The 13,256-nt window shown below is 39.2% G+C and overlaps 1 protein-coding gene across 1 annotated transcript in view; it reads right to left on the bottom strand.

Annotated features, from left to right (window-relative positions):
- The window catches only part of TTN (titin), a 241,485-nt gene that overhangs the window by 214,020 nt on the left and 14,209 nt on the right, over nucleotides 1-13,256 (bottom strand). The window contains exons 4-14 of the mRNA XM_075831506.1: nucleotides 11,793-11,878; nucleotides 11,393-11,637; nucleotides 10,336-10,552; nucleotides 9,774-9,923; nucleotides 9,056-9,190; nucleotides 7,984-8,112; nucleotides 6,667-6,927; nucleotides 6,439-6,564; nucleotides 4,807-5,059; nucleotides 4,477-4,559; nucleotides 3,805-4,063 (exon numbers count right to left, since the gene is read on the bottom strand). Of these exons, the coding sequence (XP_075687621.1) occupies nucleotides 3,805-4,063; nucleotides 4,477-4,559; nucleotides 4,807-5,059; nucleotides 6,439-6,564; nucleotides 6,667-6,927; nucleotides 7,984-8,112; nucleotides 9,056-9,190; nucleotides 9,774-9,923; nucleotides 10,336-10,552; nucleotides 11,393-11,637; nucleotides 11,793-11,878 (1,944 nt within the window). The remainder of the gene's footprint in view (nucleotides 1-3,804; nucleotides 4,064-4,476; nucleotides 4,560-4,806; nucleotides 5,060-6,438; nucleotides 6,565-6,666; nucleotides 6,928-7,983; nucleotides 8,113-9,055; nucleotides 9,191-9,773; nucleotides 9,924-10,335; nucleotides 10,553-11,392; nucleotides 11,638-11,792; nucleotides 11,879-13,256) is intronic.

The following is a 13,256-nucleotide window of genomic DNA, read 5'->3' on the forward strand; positions in this document are numbered from 1 at the left end:
CGCAAAACGCACACGCTCGTGTGAATCCGGCCTTAGAGCGAGACAGTCAGTCAGCATACTGGATCATGGAGAGCATTTCAGTTGGTGCAAAAGCTGCCTGGTTTTTCTTTCGCTTTTACAAATTATAGGAGTCTGTGCTGGTGAGGGTATGTTCACACGCTTAGGCCTTATTCAGACGAACGTGTATTACGTCCGTGCTGCGCGTGTGGAAATCATGCGCGTCGCACGGACTTATGTAAGTCAATGGGGCCGTTCTGACAGGTCGTGATTTTCACACAGCGTATGTCCGCTGTGTAAAACTCACGACATGTCCTATACTTGCCCATGTTTCGCGCAGCACGCACCCATTGAAGTCAATGGGTGCGTGCAAATCGCACTTCTGGGTGCCGTGCGTGATTCACGCAACAGTAGTTGAAAAAATGAATGAACACAGAAAAGCACCTCCTGCTTTTATGTTTGTAAACATAAAACAAGAGTGTCATAATGATGCCGGCTGCGCGAAAATCACGCAGCCACGCACCATGTACAGATGCCACACTGAACTTTTGCACACGCAAAACGCAGTGTTTTTTGCGCACGTAAAATGGACACATTCGTGTGAATAAGGCCTTAATAAAAAACGTTTGAAAATTCGGAGCTGTTTTCAGGCGAAAACAGCTCCTGATTTTCAGATGTTTTTGTAGCAACTCGCGTTTTTCTTGGCCGGCCGTTTTTGGAGCTGTTTTTCAATGGAGTCAATGAAAAACGCCTCCAAAAACGTCCTAAGAAGTGTCCTGCACTTCTTTTGACGAGCCGTGATTTTAAGCGCCGTATTTTGACAGCGACACGTAAAATTAAGGCTCGTGGGAACAGAACATCGTAAAACCCATTGCAAGCAATGGGCAGATGTTTGTAGGCGTAATGGAGCCGTTTTTTCAGGCGTAATTCGAGGCATAAAATGCCCGAATTACGTTGGGAAACACTGCGTGTGAACATACTCTGAGGCTGGGTTCACACAACCTATTTTCAGACGTAAACGAGGCGTATTATGTCTCGTTTTACGTCTGAAAATAGGGCTGCAATACGTCGGCAAACATCTGCCCATTCATTCGAATGGGTTTGCCGACGTACTGTGCAGACAACCTGTAATTTACGCGTCGTCGTTTGACCGTTGTCAAACGACGACGCGTAAATGGACTGCCTCGGCAAAGAAGTTCAGGGCACTTCTTTGCCACGTAATTTGAGCTGTTCTTCATTGAACTCAATGAAGCACAGCTCAAGATTTACGAGCGTCTCAGAGCGTCTCAGACGCCTCGTAAATTACGAGGAGGAGCATTTACGTGTGAAACGAGGCAGCTGTAAACAGTCTGTCTTTTCACACGTAAATGCCTCTCATCGTGTGAACATACCCTGAGGCTTCTTTTCAGGCTTCTTTTGAGGCGTTTTTTGAGGTGTTTTTCATAGTGTTCAATGGATAATCAGCTCCAAAAAACGCCTCAAGAAGTGACATGCACTTCTTTTTACGGAGCGTCCCTTTAAAAAGACGCATGAACTAAATGCTGTTTTTCCCATTGATTTCATTGGGCAGATGTTTGGAGGCATACAGCTTCCGTTTTTTTCAGGCGTTTTTCAAGGCGTAAACTCCCCTGAAAACACTGCATGTGAACATACCCTAAAAGACCTCACAAAACTGCCATAAAACTATCTTATAGTCAATTAAAATTAATTTATTCCAAAAATCCAAATCGCCTGATAGTCCACCACTTATTTCCGGCACGGACATGCAATATAATGTAGAATTTCACAAGACCAGTGGCAGAACCCAGGGCAGAGAAAACAATTATGAAATGTATCTAATTAAAGACAACGTTAACACTTTTGAGGATATTTATCAAAAGTACAGCATAGAAAAGGTAGATCAGTTGCTCATAGCAACCTATCAGAATCCATCTCGATCCATGCAATTTGTAAAAGTCTCATTTTATATACATTGTATAAAAACCATGAATACGTTTTGTACATGTAGTACTGCAATTGTGGTTTTCTTTTCCATAGAAGCAGTTCTAGGAACATTTCCTTCCTAGAATCGTCTCTTACTTATATTCTTAACAATTCGGCTAGGGCTACACGGCGACTTTGGTACTAACACAGATCGCGTGGCCAAAAATTGCTGTGTGCCCCTGCATTAATAACACGTATATGAAAGTCAATGTGGCCGTGTTGAGACACGTGGGTTGCTGCGACTGCGACATTGCAAGGAATCCAAATCCGTGAGTCACAATGCGGCTACATTGACTTTAATTACGTGCAATGCCGCACGACCAGTGTTGGGGCCAAAGTTACCGTGTAGCCATAGCCTTATACTAAGCCATATGATGATCTGAAGCTATAACAAAATACACAAAATATCAACAATTCACACAAAATATAAGGGCAAAGTAATGAACACCGTAAAACAACCATATTAATTAGAAACCTTGATTTTTAACTCATGCAACACTAAGTAATGGAGTTGTCCCACGATTAAATACTACATTTCTCTATTAGATCACATAAAACAACAATTTTTCCATTGGGATGATAAAACAAAAATGCTCCTGGGTATTGCTGTTAGATTCTTGTTATGGCGCCCCCTGGTGTTCTTTTAAATCCTTCTCAGAATGTCCATTTAATGTAATCAGTGCTGGTGAGAAGATGCTGCTGCTAGTGCACTGATTCTTCATGGCTGGTCTGCACTATAGCAGGAATCACTCAGCTGCCATGTACATCCAGGAGGTGGGACTGAGCTACTGAGCATGTGTGACCTCCGGTACTGGACACATTAGATGGACATTCTGAGAAGGAATTAAATGAACAGCAGGGGGCGCCATGAGAAGAATCAAACAAAAATATCTAGGTACAGGAAAAAAAAATTAAAATTATTCCAATTGAAAAATTGTTATGTTTTGCTTAAGTAATGTCATATTTAATCATGGGATCACCCTTTTAAAAATTCACATTCCAAATGCACATTTTAAATCATACACATAACTAGTAAATAGTATAACCGAGCTGATAATAGCCACATGAGTATTTCAATCAGTGGTCAGAGAATAATATTTCAACTTAAAAAGTGCAAATAAATACATTAATGTAAACCTCCAGATCACCTGGAAAAATCAAGAAATAGCAATATTTTGTGTGTGCAGTTATAAAGCGGCCCATAACATGTTAATATACATTTATCTATTTTGGTTTTGATTTCTATGGGCGCTACAATATGCTCTTCTTTCAAATAGGTCACATGGTTTCCCTAAAATTCCTGACTTCCATTTTCACTGTTATCATACACATGGAGTCCCCATCCTAGTAGTCCAGGAAATTACATATGACTAGAATTCATACAACACGTAATGAAAACTAATGTTCACCCATGCTACGATGATGGACCATGAGAAAACTTAAAATACATTTCTATGATACAATATACGTTGTCCATTTAAGAACTACAACCACAGATTGCCGCACTTCATGGTTTTACAAGGTGACCGGAACTTGATTTCACAATTCTATATACCGTTTCAGATCGAAATCAAGTGCTAACCATATAATGCTCTGTAGTTTTCATTAACGTTGATATATTTTATAAAAACACTGGAAAGATTTCATCCATGCAATTCAATCCCACTAAACCAGACTCCACATAAATAGACTACACATGTCACCGCCCAGTTGTTCACCATAAATGCAGGAAGGTAATAAAATGCAGCTGCTCCTAACATTCTGCATTCTTTCTATTTCGAGCCACCATCCAAAAAAAACCTCAAACAAGTGGTATTAGCTTACCTTGAACGAGGAGGTAGCAAGAAGTGCTGACCGTGCCTGCTTCGTTGGTAGCTGAACAAGTAAATCGGCCACTATCTTCAGCAAATGCCTCGCGAATCACAAGGCGTACAATTTGTTCTTCATAGGTAATTTGGAAATCAATGGAATTTTCAATTCGGTAATCCTCGCGATACCAAACCACAGTTGGTGAAGGGTACCCAGCGATGGTACACTCCAAAGTGACAGACTCGCCCTCAAGGACTGTCACATTTTTCAAGCCCTGTTGACAAGAAAAAGATTTAGTTTGTGTATACTGCCAAATCAATCTAATTCGGGTATCAGATTTTTGTTCATGAGGTATATTTATTTTACACTTTTTTCTATATTGTAGCCAATATGCTGGCCCAGAGGCAGCAGTAGATAATTAGGATTCTTCAAAAGAATATTAGATTTGGTTTTGCTTTTACATATATTTGGATAATTAAAAACTACTAACTACCTATTACATAGAAGAAATACCAATACTCAATATGGTATAATAATTAAAAAATAAAGCAACAGTAAAAAAGAAGCGTTGCCTGCCATGCAATAATTGACTTTACTTTGAATTGACTAAGTTTATTGAGATTCTGCAGGTAAATTTGGGATAAGATCCAATTAAAGATAAACCGATCCTTTAAATGTGTTACTTACAGAAACTAAAGTTGGTGGAGAAACCGGGACTTCTGCTGGTTCTGGCACCCGAGCTTCTTCCTCCGCCTGCAACATATGGAAGAGTGTTAGCTATTCTATAGGAATGGGGCTTAATATAGCTGTAAAGGCTGGACTGATGTATAGGATTTCTCCTGCATATGGTCATGTTAGAAGCATAGTAAAGTACTAATAATACACACACATTTAGGTAGCAGCGAGTTGTAAGGAGATAGGGCCGTTGAGAAGAAAGACTATTTTTGTTATAGTTGGACATTATGCAAAGAACTAAAGAAGGCGAAGAAGTTTCTCGATAACCAACCTCATATTGATACTGAAATCTATCTTCACGCGCAAAGCCACCTGAAACGCTCACGCCTACATCTCTTTTCATTTCAACATCAAAACGGGCTTTGTAGGCCTCAGTTGTCTCTGTCAAAGCGAAGGGTTGAGAGACTCTTTCTGCCGCCCCTTGAGGTTCAGTAGGTTTTAAATGTGGAGCTTTGACAGATTTGGTGATCTTTTGTGAAGCAGCTGTGGTAAATTCTTTCTCCAGAGTCGCTATTGCCGCTCCTGCAATTGACACCTGTCCCACCCAAAAGGAAATCTGTTATCTTACGATCACGTAGCTGTCAATTTTAAAGATGTGCTCTGCTTCCATCCATGCTTGCACACTGCATTGCTTTTCCTGCTGAATTTTGTATATCAGTCATTCGTTTTTAATTTAAACCAGCTCCTAAGGGTTTATGAGCAGTTTTTGGACATTTTAATTGATATAATGTAAATAAAAAAAATTGTGAAAAATGTTTTGGTTTTTCTAACTATAGGCCATTGAAAGGAATGGTTTGCTGGTCAGTTTTGATTGTCACCTGCACTGCCACCTATATTTCTCTATGTGGCTGCCAATCAATTAGCCACATATTCAAAAACGGTAAGAAAAAGAAGTGTGGTTTGTGGATTAAAGGGGTCCATACGTCAAATTGGTGGTGCAGCACCTCATTAAACCTTGCCATATTGTGACTGTGCTACACGCTGTTGTATACAAAAAAACTTATGCCTAGTTATTTCTATGCAATACTAGAGTATAGCGCCACCACAAAATGAAAAGGCCACCAGAGACACTGCACCCTGTAAAAAGATTTTTTGAATATTCAACAGGAAAATAACTTAATTATGATTTTGCATCAATCAGATATTTATCCTCATATAAAAATTTATAAAAAGCAGAGCCGTCTCTCACAGGCAGTTTGAAAGTAGACACAAATATATACCTTTTTAAGATTCTGAGATTTTAACATTATTGTAAGTTGACCATTAAAGTTGACAGAAGAGAACAACAGAGCATTTACAAACAGAACAAGAGAAGCAATGGCTAGTTGCAGACCAGTCACAATACACACAAGATACATAGAAACATAAAAATACAAAAAAATAAAGACACTCAGCCGAGAAAGATGTTATGTGCAGAAGATGGGAAGATAAAGAGTGAAGAAGCTTTTATTGATGCATTACTCATTTATTACAGCTAAGAAGAAAGTATAAAATAAGTTGCTAATGCTGGAATTACACAAGCAGTTTTTGGGCAGCTTGTTTTTAAATATTCTGTGTTTGGCTCAAAAAAACTGCATCAAAAACTGCATGTGTGATTTCAGCCTAATTTTGTTAATGGACAGCCTTTTTAGTATGCAGTTTATCATTAATGTGATATGGAGTGTTTTAATAACGTCAGATAATGTGTATCAGGCAAAAACATTACAAATATCCATTTGCTAATTCCAAAAATTTCCAGTACGTCAATCAAGGCATTGCAATTCTACTTCTTGCATGTTTGGTTTATGTAAAATGGATATTTGTAAGAAAATTATAATGATTTAGTGAAGCTTTACAACTGCCATTGTGGTCAGAAGTATTACTGGCAGTGGTGGCAGTACATATTGCCTGATATACATGTCACTCATTTCTTACCTCATGTGCATGTTCGGCTTTGGGAACTGCAACTTTAGTGACGGAAAAGTGAGGAATAGGTGTATGTGAAATAGTTTGATCCACTTGGACCACTGGTACGGTTGGTGGTTCTGGAGTTCTCTTAATCTACATTAATCAATAAAGTGGTGTTGATTTTGTACCAATTACAGTTTTAAAGAGAAATAATGGCAGAATAATAAAAAAAACTCAGGGCCTAACCTGTGGAACAGGTGATGGCACATGTTCAATTAGGATCATTTTTGGCACCGTTGGGACATGACCTTCTGGTGCTTTTATAGGTTTAGTGACAACTTGGCGCTCAGGCGAGAAATCAACGGTTTTCCTAGCAGAAACATGCTCTTTGTATTCATACTGCAGAGCTGTTTCGTCTGCATAACCTTCTTCTGTGTATCCTGGTTGTCTAACACGGGCAAGGTCAACTGCAGCGACAACTGTAGCCACAGCTCCCGATTTTTTCCCAGTTTCCATCTAAAGGTAACATCAACACAGTTCATATCAAACTCCATAAAGACACGAAGACACAAAATTTGCAAAACAGTTGCAAGAAACATAGACACAAACAAGGATATAAAGGTTGGACAATACAGCCCTATATTTTTGGTAACCCTCTGATTATTCACTCCCAATGGAAGCACCAATTTTTTGGCTGAGGATTTGCGAGTTAGAATGCAGCTTTATAGCATGGTAAGTATTCATAGCTCACCAAGGCCCATTTATTAAAAGCTCTGAATATTGCAATTTTTCTCTTCATTGTGTCATTAAAAATAATGAATGCTTCTTTGAACAATGTTAGTCTAAATTCCCACCACTTCAGTGCTGCATGATCGGCATATAAACTGGGAAAAATCTCCTGGCGTATATGCCAAAGTGCCCAAAGACATTAATGGCTAAATGTGTGCCAAAAGGGTGTGCTTAGGCACACGTTTGGCCAGTATATGTCGAGGCCCTGTCCCGAATATTAAAAAAAGCATAGTTGACTGCACTTTTCAATACATGATTAACATAATATGTCAAGGCAAATATAATCGGAAAATATGGTGTGAATTTAGCCTTAGCCAATTTATTGTTTACAAATGAATTATAAAATATAAAAGTAGAGCCAACACACAAAATAGTTGCTGCCAATGTAGCTTTTTTGAAGAGACTACTTTAAGACACAGCAATCGGCAATACTTGTTGTAGCTCCCTATTCAAGAGTTTGGTTCCTACTTTTAACATAACATGGTTTGCATCACATACTGATACATGTCTCATGTCCTTCGTGGTTTAATATCATAGATTAAATGGTAAATATATATACACATATAATACACAGGCAGACAAACATAAATATATGGAGCTCATATAAAAAACAGGAGTTTATGGCGGCTCTCTGTTCTTACATGGCATATAGTTTTATCATGCACGTGGGGGAAATGTGCCAAACTGCAAAACACAAAACAAAAATAACAAGTGAAGAATATTCGAAAAAGAAGTGCCCCGTGTTCAAGATGAGTGCAGAGGTGGTGGTCACTGAGCGGGTACCTCATCAGTTTTTGCTGGCGCATCACAGATAGCTATCTTGTCTGCACTAAGAAGAGTCCGGCTTCTTGCTTTCTGTACAGCAGCCAAAACTGTAGTCACAGCCATTACATTCTCTGAACCACAGTTCATCTGTGCAACCATTAAACGCACATGACAATGCAAATCTTTAGAGTCTTATTGCTCCATAACAGTTGTTGTGCAAGAACAAACACAAAGTGCTTAGGTTATAATAATCTAAATTCATACATGTATGGCCAGTACCAGAGGCTGTGGACCTTAAACATGTTGTAATGTATTTTGAGCAGGCAACTGGATTACTTTTTTATTTAGCCAAAGTATAGGTTAAGTCAGTGGTACTGGTCATAGTTTCATAGTTAGTAGACATTCCTTTAAAGAGTACCTTTCACCTCTCCTGACATATTTATTCAAGTATATACTTGTATTCCCCATTGAATAACAATTCCGAAACATATTTTTTTCGAACTTTACATTGTGCCGTTCCCTTGTTATTCCTCCTAGAAATTTATGGGTAAATTGACAATTTGGTGTTGCCATTCGCCTTGTCGAAGGGACGTGTCTCTGCACAGTCGGACACTATCAGCACTGATTGGACATTGTCAGTCTATGTAGGGACACACACCCAACTGATAACACCCAGTTGTACATTTTTTCATACGTGTCTAGAAGGAATAACAGAGGAACAGCAGAACATAGTTGAGGGGTTCTGTCGGTGGTGAATGGTGATGCAAACGGAAGCTAAGGTTTCGGTTTGCCGTTCCGTTGAGGGGTTCCCCCAATGGAAACCTCCGACGGAACCCCTCAAGGGAAAGACAATGCTGATGTGAACACAACCATAGAGTTCTAAGAAAAGATGCTTCAAAATTATTATTTCATGGGGAATATAATGATTTACTAAAATAGACATGTCAGGAGAGGTGACAGATTTTCCTTAACATAGCAAGCTCCAAAAAGAAAAAAAAATAATAATATCCAGGCTTGTGTTAGCTTTCACAATTCTGACCAATAATATGGGTTATGTTACTATTTGTGCACATCCGCTAGTTGAAATCACCTGTTCTTGAACTGCGTGTATCTGTTCACGCTTAGTGGCAGCAGCTTCTACCGTTCTTGTAACGGTCTCTTGTCTGCTTTTTTCACTGGACACAACTACAGTGCTTACAGAAGTTTTTTCAGCTTCTTTCCTTACCTGGTATTTATGAAAGAAAAATTTTGCTTATAATAATAAAATAAATTCTAAAAAATGACTAGCGCCAAAGAGAAGCAGATGGGTGAGATGGGTAAAATGGATGCATGGAGGTGTACAATATCGGATAAAGATGATGGTGAAATAATGAAGGTCAGTGAAGCGTTCAGCAAGCTCTTGTTATATTTTGCTGATGAAACAGGGGCAAGCTGGTCTGGGAAGTAACTGCCCCTTGGGTTAACTGACTTTAGAATTTGGGGTATTTTAAGGGGAAATCCAGTCAAAATGTTCTTCAGATAAGTCACAGATACATGTGAGCAGATCACACAGAGAGATGTCCAGCATAAGAGCGGTTTGTATACAATTTATTTGAATGGACCTTTGCTTAGAAGTTGAGTCAGATTTCCAGAAACAGAAATCTCTGAGTAGGGCCAAAAGTAGAAGGAGATCACAGACTTCACCAATGTGGGATTATTAATGATAGATGGTCTTAAAAACGGTTTCCTTGGATAAAAGTTGCCAGCCTGCCCCTGGTTTAGCTGCATCATTGCTCTAAGTGCTATTAATGTTTGACTTTATTTTCTACCTGCTCATGGACAGGTTGAATTTGCACAGCAGTCATTGCTGTCCTTGTAGCGGTCAGTTCAGTGGCACTTGGAGTAGGTTGTCTCACTCTGGCCATGTCAACAGCAGCAACTACAGTAGCGACAGCTGCTGTTTTTCCTGCTCCATGGACCTATATCAGTCACATTAAAATACACATTTCACAGGTATATTAAAAAAAAAATATTTGATGATAGAAAATATATAAACCATTATTTAGCTTCCCATTGAGGCATAGGCTAGTAAGCTCAGGTGCACATGATAAGCAATATCCAAAGTCATGCTATGGTTGCAGCCATAGGAATGAATTCAGTCATAATGAGTCTTTTTGATGTTGCATTTGACTGCAAACTTTCCATGACACAATATAATCATATGACGGTTGTATTGACATAAAATCAATGTAAATCTCACAAGATTTCAATAGCTGCGTAATGGTTGCACAACATTTACTCAAGTTGTGCACTCTGCTTGCTCTGTCTAGCCCATGCCTAAAACTGATGATATTTACTCTTTTGTAGTGACCTATATAGTTAAGCCCTTACCTCTCTAGTATCCACTCCAGTAATTGTGATCTGCTCCTTTGATTCCCACTTCTGCTCGGTCTTTATGTGTGAGGCGGTAGAAGACACAAAAACTTCGTGCTTCCAAGGAGGTGGAACTTCAGAACCAACTGCTGTTGAAGCGATCCTTGCGGGAGAAGGAGACTTTACAGATCTAATTGGAGAAGTCGACATTCCTCTTCCAGCTGGAGAGACTGACCTGTATGTAATAAAGGATATTCGTGTTACCATTTACTAACCATAGATATAATGCACCATCTAAATTACAGACAAATTTATCTTTTGCTTTTGAATTTGCTGCTGTATTTTCTATTAAATTTCTGTGTTCTCCTTAGAAATCGGTTATATTATTAGTAAACTGTAAGTGTCACACATCTGCATGGGTTGAGTCTTTGAAAATAAAGACTTTATTTTCATGCCAAAGATTAGTGATGAAACACGTTCTACATGGCAATAAATAATAGAATATAGTAAGAAATTAGAACATTTTACATCATTTAGTCAAAGGATGTAGAAGGTATACACAAGTTTCACATGCTTGTGACAAAAGTGCATTCTGGAAAATATACAGTAGGTGGCACTGTTTTCCTACAATTTGCACATGCTGATAGCAACATTGCATTCTGGAAAATATACAGTAGATGGCGCTATTTTCCTACATTCAATTTTAAGACACAAAAAAACATACTTTCTTGTGCGTCAACTACAACTAACTATAAAACTAATAGAGAAATATATAATTTGTTTTTTATCACATTGACTTATCACCACATATGTTTACGAGCTATTTACCAGACTTGCAACTGTTACTTATGGTATCTGTTTAATGGGCACACCTTAGCCCTCTGGTTCAGCGTTAAGAGGGTCTCTGTGCCAAAAAAGGTTGTGATCTCCTTTTAAAAGGATTTTTCAATTTATTCTCTACAAGTTCTAGTATATATTGGAAGTGAAGGTTATCATAAACTAATAATATTGCCAAGGTTTTTTAAACTATACATGGCATTAGTGATCATAAAGCAAAAGTGTAAAGTTCTATTACCTGACAGGTGAAGGCACTGGTGCTCTCACTGGTCTAACAGGAGAAGGAGATTGCCGTACAGGTGAAGGAGATTGCTGTCTCACCATCTGAACCTTAGTAGGAATCACTGGCGGTGTTGGCGACTTTGATAAAGGTTTAGGCGGAATTCTGGGAGGAGTCTTGTGCGGCAGCTGCACTCCTGCAGCACTTTCAATAGTCATTTCAACTGTGGTACTGGATCGCGAATCAAAATGAGCCTCTACTCTCTGTAAAATACACAATATACTTTAACTCAGGAGACATATTATGCAAGAAACGCATCTGCAGAGATTTACAATTCTATATATTTTCTTTGCGAATCATTAATTGGCTGTGGGAGCACAGATATCGCTGGTACAATGGGCAACCAATGCAAAATTACCTTTTCGAAACGTGCTTGTCTGGTCTGGGAAATCTGAGCAGTCGATACAATTGTTTTCGTCTTTTTGGCAGGTATTTCTTCTTCAGCTGGAATGGAAAATAGGAGGTTGGAAAAACGGTAATCTAAATACTGTAAAACCAAGGGCTCTAGTGCCCCTTGCCTGTGGCTCTCCAGCTTCTGGTGGTTCAAGACACTATTATGCACTAGTGGAGCCAGGAATATCATAGCATTATTAAAACATGGTACCATATTCAAAACCATATAACTATGGTAAAAGTCCTATCAATTGGTCATATCATTACTAGGCTTTTTGCTTTTAATATATAGTGTGGCTCCTCGCTACCTATCCTATATAAAAAAGGGTTCCCAACCTTCAAAAAGGACCTCAGCCTTAAAGGGTCACTCCAGTCAAAAAACAAAAATTCAGCTTTTAGTCAGAGTCATGGAAATCTACAAGCCCCCAAAGTTTAATTTACCTAAATGGTGCCATTACAGAGATCACCTGGTGTCCCCTACTAGGCCGCAGCTGAAGCCTGTGCTGCCATAACAATAGAGCTGCACTGTCCTGAACCACTTCAGAGTCAGGATAGGAAATATATACAATAACATTATTTGACAACGATGACTACTCCTCTGCAGGACAGTAATAGGACACCAGTGATGATGGGGCTTAGACCATGTTAACATATATAAACCCCTCATTTTTCTGTCAGACAGGCTCCATGGCGCATCATTTCCAACTGGGAGTTTCATTTTCCCAGGTTGGGAGGGGCTTAGTTGTGTGCACCCGCCCACTGATATCTATATAAGGAGAGGTAATTAACATACAGCTGACTCAATGTCATGGAATCCTGGAGATACCAGCTACTTGATGCTGCAATGTAGTAAATATGTAGTAACAGCGCATAATAGCAACCACAAAGTCTCTGCAATGTAAAAGTAAGGGCCTGTTCACATCAGCGTTGGCTTTCCGTTCCGGGGTTCCGTCGGAGGTTTCCGTCCGGTGAACTCCGCAACGGAAAGTCAAACTGAAACCACAGCTTCCGTTTCTGTCCCCATTGAGATCAATGGTGACGGAAACATTGCTAATGGTTTCCGTTCGTCACCATTCCGGCATGTTTCCTTTTTTCCGACGGAATCAATAGCAAAGTCGGAAACCTGCCGGAATGGTGATGAACGGAAACCATTAGCAATGTTTCCGTCACCATTGATCTCAATGGGGACGGATACGGAAGCTGTGGTTTCAGTTTGACTTTCCGTTGCGGGGTTCCACGACGGAAACCTCAGACGGAACCCCTCAACGGAAAGCCAACGCTGATGTGAACAGGCCCTAAGGAACAGGTATAAACAAGGCATTTGAATGTCATAAAGCCCGTTGCAACTTTTGTTTCTTTTGCAAAAACTTTGTTGTTTCTTTATCAAAATATTAAATTGACAATAAATACATAAAGGTAATTCACATGA

The sequence above is a fragment of the Rhinoderma darwinii genome, chromosome 6 (assembly GCF_050947455.1).
Source record: "Rhinoderma darwinii isolate aRhiDar2 chromosome 6, aRhiDar2.hap1, whole genome shotgun sequence".
NCBI classification, from domain to species: Eukaryota; Metazoa; Chordata; class Amphibia; order Anura; family Rhinodermatidae; genus Rhinoderma; species Rhinoderma darwinii.